This window comes from Gossypium hirsutum, chromosome D13 (assembly GCF_007990345.1).
Source record: "Gossypium hirsutum isolate 1008001.06 chromosome D13, Gossypium_hirsutum_v2.1, whole genome shotgun sequence".
NCBI lineage: Eukaryota > Viridiplantae > Streptophyta > Magnoliopsida > Malvales > Malvaceae > Gossypium > Gossypium hirsutum.
In genome coordinates, this window is record NC_053449.1 from 15917072 (window position 1) to 15925751 (window position 8680).

General features: G+C 32.7%; 1 protein-coding gene across 5 annotated transcripts; it reads left to right on the forward strand.

Moving 5' to 3' along the window:
• Positions 1–218: 218 nt before the first annotated feature.
• LOC107918521 (probable WRKY transcription factor 57) lies at positions 219–7143 on the forward strand. Of its 5 annotated transcripts, none has more exons than XR_005922771.1 (5): positions 279–1092; positions 2236–2379; positions 3045–3424; positions 5422–5536; positions 6348–7143. XR_005922771.1 is itself a non-coding variant. In XM_041108792.1 (4 exons), the coding sequence occupies exons 1-3, from the start codon at positions 680–682 to the stop codon at positions 3409–3411; spliced, it is 924 nt and encodes a 307-aa protein (XP_040964726.1). In that variant the 5' UTR covers positions 219–679; the 3' UTR covers positions 3412–3424; positions 5435–5866. The 5 variants fall into 5 exon arrangements, 2 of the variants coding, with proteins under 2 accessions (XP_040964726.1, XP_040964725.1); XR_005922769.1 differs by having other exon boundaries at positions 280–1092; positions 5435–5536; XR_005922770.1 differs by lacking the exon at positions 6348–7143 and adding an exon at positions 5722–5866 and having other exon boundaries at positions 280–1092; positions 5435–5536.
• The last annotated feature ends 1537 nt before the right edge of the window (positions 7144–8680 follow it).

Below are 8680 nucleotides of genomic sequence, written 5' to 3' on the forward strand. Positions count from 1 at the left end.
TTACTTGCAACTTCAAAAATAAAATAAATTAACATTCAACATCTATTGAATGGAATAAACTGGATGTCCTTCAAAAAAAAATCCCACGAATCTCATGTATAGATAAAATAATACTGAAAAATTTTATTTTTATTTTATTGAAAATTAGAATTAATTCAAATTTAAATTTAAAATTAAATAAAATTCAAGGTATATCTCAAATATCTGAGAACGATTAAGGGAAAAAATAACATTAAAAAAAGCATTGCCAAGAGAGGGAAAAAAACATGGTGCGTCCTTATGTCGGAAAGTATCTCTTCTATTTTTCTCTTCATTCATGCGCGTGGGCCCACGCACACCCGCTTCCCTTGCTCTTCATCTTCTTTCTCCTCCTTTGCTTAAATATCAACCTCCCGTCACTATTTTCAGTTGACGCCGATTTTTCTAAACTTATCTTTTTTCTGTTCTCCCCCAATCTCTCTTACTCGCGCGTTCTTTTCAGTTTCCTTTTTTTTCTTTCTCTTTTTCTGTTTGGACGACGGGAAAAAATAACTAGCCAAAAACCCTAGCTCTCTCTCCTTCATTCCTTTTTTTGTTTTATTTTCTCTCTACGTTTTCTTTTAGATTTCATTTGGACGTGCTTTGAATCCTGTTATTTTCTTTGTATGTTCTATTCTTTTTTTGGATGAAGGTTTAGAGGATGGAAGATAAAGAGGGGCTTGATCCAGCTGGGACTGAGTTTAAATCCGATTCGAGCTCGAGCTGGACACTTGCTGGACCTGACTCAGTCTCGGATAGCATCAATTACTTCTTCGATAGGGAAAGCAGTATACTGAGTGAGTTTGGTTGGAATATTCTACAACTGGACCATGCCGATGAGATTGAAAGGTTCGGTGAACTAGACCGAACCGACGCCAGTCGTGGTTTGGCGGGAAATTTTAGCGGCTCGCAATCGCAAAGCTGTGGTGCAGCTGGTGGTTCGTGTTCAGGGGCAGCGTCGAATCCGGTCGGGTCAGCTGAAGTGCCGACATCGAATCCGTCGGTGTCGTCGAGCTCCAGCGAGGATCCGCCGGAGAAATCTACGGGCTTCGGCGGGAAACCGCCTGAGATACCGTGAGTACTAGTGAACCAATGATGAAAGTTAAAAAATAATTTTAAAAACCTTTATCTTTTGTTGTTTTGTGCTACTTTATGAGACTGAGTTGTAATTAAGTACGACTTCGGTGGGCAAAAATGACAGATGGTAATAAAAGCCACCGTATCAAAAGTCATGCAAATTTCGGTGTCCGTACAGTGAAACTGCATAAAATAAATATAACAACCTCGTTTCATGCAAGTTGGGGAAGAAGGGTTGAGGCAGTTTCGTAAATTTAGGGAAATAATTGGTCCAATTAAGGCAAATAGAGAGGGCGAAAAATAAAAGCGACTTTTTGCCTATTAACGAAGTGGCCTTCAACACCGCCGTTATTGCGGCGGCAATGGCGTGCTTTGCTTTGAGAAATCTTTTTTTTTTTTTACGGCAAAAAGCGGAAATATAGCTGGGAAAATCCTCTTTAATCTTAGATACTGCAAATTAGAATAATTTAGGAACATGTTCCTTTTTTTTGGTATGAAGTCTGTCTTTTGTTCTGAATTCATCCCCTCTCTGAAGCAATATATACTGAGATGTGTTTTCATTGTTTCAGGAATTGGGAAATGCAGTTTATAGTTTTACTTACTGCCTGTTCATGCATTCTTAAAAAAGAAATAGAAAAACTATAACTTTATTTATTGACATTTAGTAGCATTTAGATTCATAAAATGTTCTTTGCTGTTAATGGGCATTGATCAGACATCTCATAAAATCATGGGTTTCTCCCATATTGATGCCTTTCATGGTATTAGAAAGTTCATTGTCTTACTTAGAAACTTGATTTTCATCACATTGCAGTATATGAAGTATATAAATATTTTTCAATTATTTTCTTGATTACATTGAAGACATTTACCTTAGTAGTTTCAAGTTTCATATTTCTTTCAATTGCATAGCTTGAAATTGCTTAGACAGGTCCCAGACATTTTGATTATAGTTATCTTTTGTTAAAGATTAACACACTGATGCATGGGAGAATAACAAGTAATGAACCACTGATTTAATATTTAGCAAGTAGATTGAAACATACGCATCAACCTTTTTTTAAAGAAAAAAATATTTTAATGTTTTAGGTTTTTTTTTTCTTTCCATTTTGATCATTTGTAGGTGGAATATTTTTGTAGGAGTAAGGTGAGGAAGAAGGGGCAAAAGCGAATTAGGCAGCCACGTTTTGCTTTTATGACCAAGAGTGAAGTTGATCATCTTGAAGATGGCTACCGATGGCGAAAATATGGACAAAAAGCTGTTAAAAATAGTCCATTTCCTAGGTCTGTTGCTATTTCTCTATTATGAATATGATTGAGAGAAAACTGACATATTATCCACTTTTCAATCTTGATTCAATGCCTGTTTTCTGTTCAATAAAATAAACTTCAAAGTGAAACATTGTAAACCATATTTTCACTTTCCAATATTATAATAAAAAATTTTCTTTTCAGAAGTTTGTGTTTTGATGAATTCTACCTTCTTTGCTCTTTATTATAGGAGATTCCATCAGTTCATTGACAAAAGATGCCCCGAAATCAAAGGGTTATAAACTAGAGTTAATGATATCTTTCTTTAACAAAAGTCCAATACGTTGATTATTAAACCACTATCGTGTCATAGGATGAGATTCCATCAGTTCATGGCTATATGATTGATAAGACGTGTCTATACAGATTAAAACCTTCTCTAAATCTTAGGTCCACGATCCTTTTAATTATTAATTTGACTAATCTTATTTTTCAACTGCATAAATACTTTTTTCTTAATTCAGCCATATTTTATGTGAGAATGCACCATCTCCATGCATTACATAAAATGAGATCAAATTTATGAAGCACATGTAGAGTAACAAAAATCAATTATGGCTTCAGGCAAATTATTAATTGATGGAAAGAAAATTTTCAGAATCTTGTGCAAAAGCTGAGCCAGTTATTTAATTTTACAGGAGTTACTATCGCTGCACAAATAGCAAATGTACAGTGAAGAAGAGGGTGGAACGCTCCTCTGAAGATCCCACCATCGTCATTACTACATATGAAGGTCAACACTGTCATCATAGTGTCGGTTTCCCCCGTGGTGGACTCATCAGCCATGAAGCTGCCTTTGCCGGTCAGTTTACTCCTGGAGTCTCTCAATTTTATTATTCACAAGGGGTACAGTTACATAGGGGAATTTCTCCAAGCACAACGCAGTCACAGCAATTGCCCATTGAGGTAAGAGAATCTCGAGCGCTGCCAGAACCCACCTCACAGCTGCCAAAAGATGAAGGGTTACTTGGAGATATTGTGCCTCCTGGCATGCGTAAGACGTGAGAAAGAAAATATGGTATGCATAGCTTCCTTCACTTGAGTTCACATATTGTCACACTGCCATATTATAACTCTGACACGCTTAATCTGCCTGAATTTCTTGTGTTTTTGTTCACTTGTCTGTGTGCTTATTTCTAGAATGTATACTTACGCTTCTTGTAAGTTGACTGTTGTTGAGTGCAAGGGTTGAGGGAGAGGACTATAGTATCAAACTTTTTTTATATATTTAACTCAAGAGGAACAACCAGTATGAAGGCGTCAAGAAGATATAACTTCTTTCCTCTTGAAGGGGGATTACTTTTTGGAAAGTATTAGTTCATAGTTTTTGTTAAGTTATAACTTGCTGAACGGTGGCTTGGCCCTGGGCTGATGATCTATGGTTAGACCCTGGAAGAACCTCTAGGATTGAAATGTTATAATTCCGCTTCTGGGTCAATAAAATTACAATCTTGACTTAGGAAAGAAGGGGTATGGTGGATGAATAAGGGACTAAGCACCGAGTATTTTACTAGTTAGGGCTTCAGCTTAGTTACTGATAAGATTCAGCCTCCTATGGTCACGAGGCCTTCACAGGACTGGAGCTTCTTAGCTAGTATAGCTAATGGACCACTGTGATTAATATTTGGCTATTTAACCCCACAAGAATGAGGTATAGAACCGTTTTTTGACATTTGTAGACCAGTCCTAGTCTACCTTGGAACGATAAATTGTATTGGAGAACTAACCGACCACGACCTTAATCATTGATGGATATATGAACAATGATATGGTAGGTCACGTTCATCTTAATTTGTGATTTATTTACTTGTTCCCTCGCAGCAATACATGATGACTAGCATCTGTTGCATAGTTTTTATTAGCTACTAGTTTTTGTGGACTGCCCTATTATATCTTTGATGTTACCCTTTTTATTACGCTTAATCAAGGATCCTGAAAGGCCTTTCTAGACACTGGATCAATTGAGAGATTATATCATTAGGAATAGTGAAAAGACAATTAATAACCAATAGAATCTTCTGGATTGACGTTTTACACATGTGGTTCTCAAGTTTGAACCTAAAGGGTTATCCGTAAAGTACATTTGATAAACTACTAAATTCACCTCACAAGTCACTATGCATTGGCAAGAGATTTAGGGGTTTTTAGTTTGGGTAAAATTGTTTGAGATAACATCTGAGAATTTGGATTTTAAAAATATTGTTTGAGTAGTATCCATGATTATTAGTATATATTTGTTAGATGTCTATTTAATAGTAAAATGCAATAATTTATTTATTTGTATGCATTTTATTCTTACAATTTATAATAACAAATGTGATAAATAAATGTTTTGTATATGTGATCTAAATTTAATTTTTAAGGTACCAATGTTAAATCGAGTGGTAAAAAGTTTGATGTCATTTAAATAAATTTTGGATTTAAATCTTATGACTAAAGAAAATAATATAGGAAGAGTTTGTCTTTCATTTAAATTTCAATTTAACTCAGATTTCAAATTTAGTTGAAGCTTATTGTCACTCACAGGAAAAAAAGTTATGTAAAGGTTGCTTGATTCAGTGTTTTTCTAGATTGCACCAATCTAGTTATTTGGAAAGAGAGGGTGTTATTTTTATATATACCATCCCTATCAACATGATTATGCTATTCGATCATTATGGGAAGAACTAGAACTACTTTCGGTTTATACCATTTGGAAAAACAATATATACAACACGTGCCTGTTTATCAGATCTAGAAAAGAAAAAGCAAAAAGACAAAAAGTGAGTTTTAGGTCTTTGTTCAACACTTGTGGAGGTGATGAAAAGATGAAGAAAAGCAAAATGATAACTTTTTTCTGGACACGTAAAGGAATACTTAAAATCTGGTTTTGGAACAAAAGCATAAAATCAAATGGAGAATATTAGTGCAACTATATAGTAATATAGTAATATGCCTTAAGAATTTAAGAGTATAGCTAGGTTTTTCTGTTCGTTTATTTATATATATATGTTGAAACAGTAACCCTTTTCTTAGTTTGTAAATACAGGCTAGTCAGTGATTGGTAGATGAAGTGAAGGTTACTGATCTTTGCCCCAAGGACCAACCTGCCAAGTGCCAAGCCAAGGCAATTATTTTTTTTCATCAATGAGTGAGTCCTTTACCAGAAAATACAATTCCTTAGTTATTACTATCATAATGTTTACTTTACACAAATCAGGTATTGCTCACATGATAAGTTCATTCTCTCAATTATGGGCAGATTTATCTAACCTCAGCCCTCCATTTCTAATAAATGCATGTGAATATATGTTGAAATTCCTGTTTAATTATTAGGTTTAAATGATGAGGAGATTATATCCCAGCAGTTCATGGTATTCCTTCAGCTCCAAAACAAGTTAATTTGGAGCCACTAGTTTCTGACTAGCCCTACTCTCTCTTTAGAAGTATATAATATCTATATTATTTGGTTTTTTTTTTATTTTCTTGAAATATGTGTTTAGTTTTTATATGTTAAAATAAAATTATTTTAAACAACTTTTAAAGAATAAGATTTTTTAATTCACAGCAAAATATAGAGGATTATAATCCGGTACATAGAGAGTAGAGGGTTTTTTTTATTTTTAAAGGTTTCTATTTTTTTTAAGAGGTGGATTCTAAACCCATTATTTTTTAATTTAAAAACTTTATTATCAATATAGAAAACAATTATTTTATATTTATATTTAATACATAGCGATTAAATGGTAAAAGTAAATAAATTGAATTACTAATATTGATTTTTCAGATTTTTTTATAATGTGTGATCGATAATTTTAATTCTTTAAAATTATATATTGTATTAAATATAATATCATGTATTTATATGTGTATAATACATATATATGAACCATATCATGGATCTATTATGCTGTAATATTGATTTTAGGAGAGCTGTTCATGGTTTCGTACGTGAAATGCAGGAAATAATATATAGAAAAACAAAACTATGGAATGGGAAAAAGAGAGTAGCTGTAAACTGGGCCACTTGTTTTTATGGCTGAGTTGCGTGGTTTTCAATGTTGCTTCAGAGTTAGGCAGTCAGCCGACATTGCTTTTAAACCTTTTTTAATTAAAACCTTTTTCTCTTTTTTAACCAAATATTTAGGTCTTATTTTTAATAAATAACACCTTTGAAAGACTTATGTAACCAATATTACACACACGAAACAAATAAAAAAATGTTAAATTGGACTTTAAGTTGGTTTTATTTTAAAAATATTAAATAATCTAATTTAACAAAAATGATTTGATGATATTATTAAATAAAAAAGCACATAGACTGTGCACTTCAAGAAAGAGGTAATAAATAAAATCCTCAAAGCCGTAGACTGAAGAACAACTGATCCAGTATGGCCGTAACAGAAACAACTGGTTGCTTTCTGCTTTCTTCGGACTTTTCCATTTCCTCGGGGATCCCTTTTCCCTCGGCCAATTCCTCGTGTGGCAGTTAGGCAGTTAGGTAAAGTTTGTTATACGTCAATCGGTGCAGTTGGACTTTTATGCGGTGGACCTCCCTCTTCAGTCTCCCCCACTTGCTGTGACTGTGAGGTTTCTCCTAATTCTCTTTTGTTTTGTGGTTAATTACACTCATATCCCCAAACTGTTCTCTAAATTCCTAAATTAGTCCTTATATTTCAATTGAATCCCCATTATCAATATTGTATTATTCAGTTCATTCACTCAACCTAATAATTAGCTTAAATATTCAATGTTAAATTGGATCTAACATGGAGTATATTTAAAACACTTAAGTCAAATTTTAAACACTTTTATACTTATTGCATGGACAACTTAGATATGATGTATCAAAAAATATATATTTGTAAAATTTGATCACATATTTTAAGCTCCATTTCATATCCGATTTAACATTTACGCTATGTTTGGTAGGAGTATTATTTTTTACACATGTTTTAGTATATAGTTTAGCAGCAATAAATTAATTCAATTGGTAATATTTAGCCATTCCCATGACTTATTATTACCAAAGAGAAGGAAAATAAGTTTTGATCATATCTGCTCTTTTTTTAACCCAATGCCTAGAACTAGCCATAGCCCTCCCCAACCCATAAATTGGAGGATAAATGCGCTTCAAGGCACTCGAATCCATGTCCTCCTACATTGGCAAAAATGCCCATGCCAATCGAGCTAAAACTCAATTGACAATTTCAAGTTTAAATTTGTACTAACTATTCTTTATTTTATGTCTAACTATTGTAATACATATGTAGTAAATAAGCTTTTTCCTTCCTCATGTTAATCAAATGAGGCATTAATGTCTAAGCTAACTACTAGGCTTATGGAAGGGACCAATGGATTCGATATCACTATTTTAAGGACTCAATTAAAATGTTTTAAAATTTATGAATCAATTTAAAATTTAGGTTATAGATTGAGGATGTCCATCGCAATTAATATTTTTGAAAAAATTGTAAAAATTTATTCATTTGGTCTTATTTCCTTTTCATACATTTTTAATTAAAAGATATAACAATTAACTAATTTATTTAAGGATTATAATTTGATCATTAGCGGTGAGTTCTTTTTTTTAACTTCACAAGTAGGATTAAAAAAAATCATCATGTGTCTTATTTTATTGATTTTTTATTTTTAAATATCAATTAAGAACATATGATGGTTTCTTAATTCATGTAACACCCCTTACTTGATCCGGTTGTCAGACTCGAGCTACGAAGTGCTACAATTAAAGTCGAAACAAAATACATTCAATTCACATCGATTATTTTAAATAAACATGAAATATCTTCATGATTACATTTTATACCCAAGCTTACACAATCAAGCCAATCATACCAAATTACCAACATGGGTCATTCATTTGCCACAAACACATTCACCATGTTACTAATTTGCACATTTATATACATATTTTCATAACATCAAAATTTATCATTTTCAATATACCAAACTAATAAACATTCAAGACAACATAAGTACAAGCCCAACATAATCGGGTCTAGAAAAAATTAAAAATCTACCAAGACAAAAGTTGGAAAGTGTGAGCTCTTGAGTGATTTGATCCGCCAAATTTCGCAAACGTCAATTACAGGACAAAAAACGAAACAAAGTAAGCATTTCAAATGCTTAGTAAGTTAATAGGATTTAAAATAGTAAACTTACCACAATTCATCATTAAACATATTGAAATAATTAATTAAACTTAACTACCTATTACAATGTTTCACATTATCAATGTGAGTTCATCAATCATTCCATTCATGTATCAATCCAA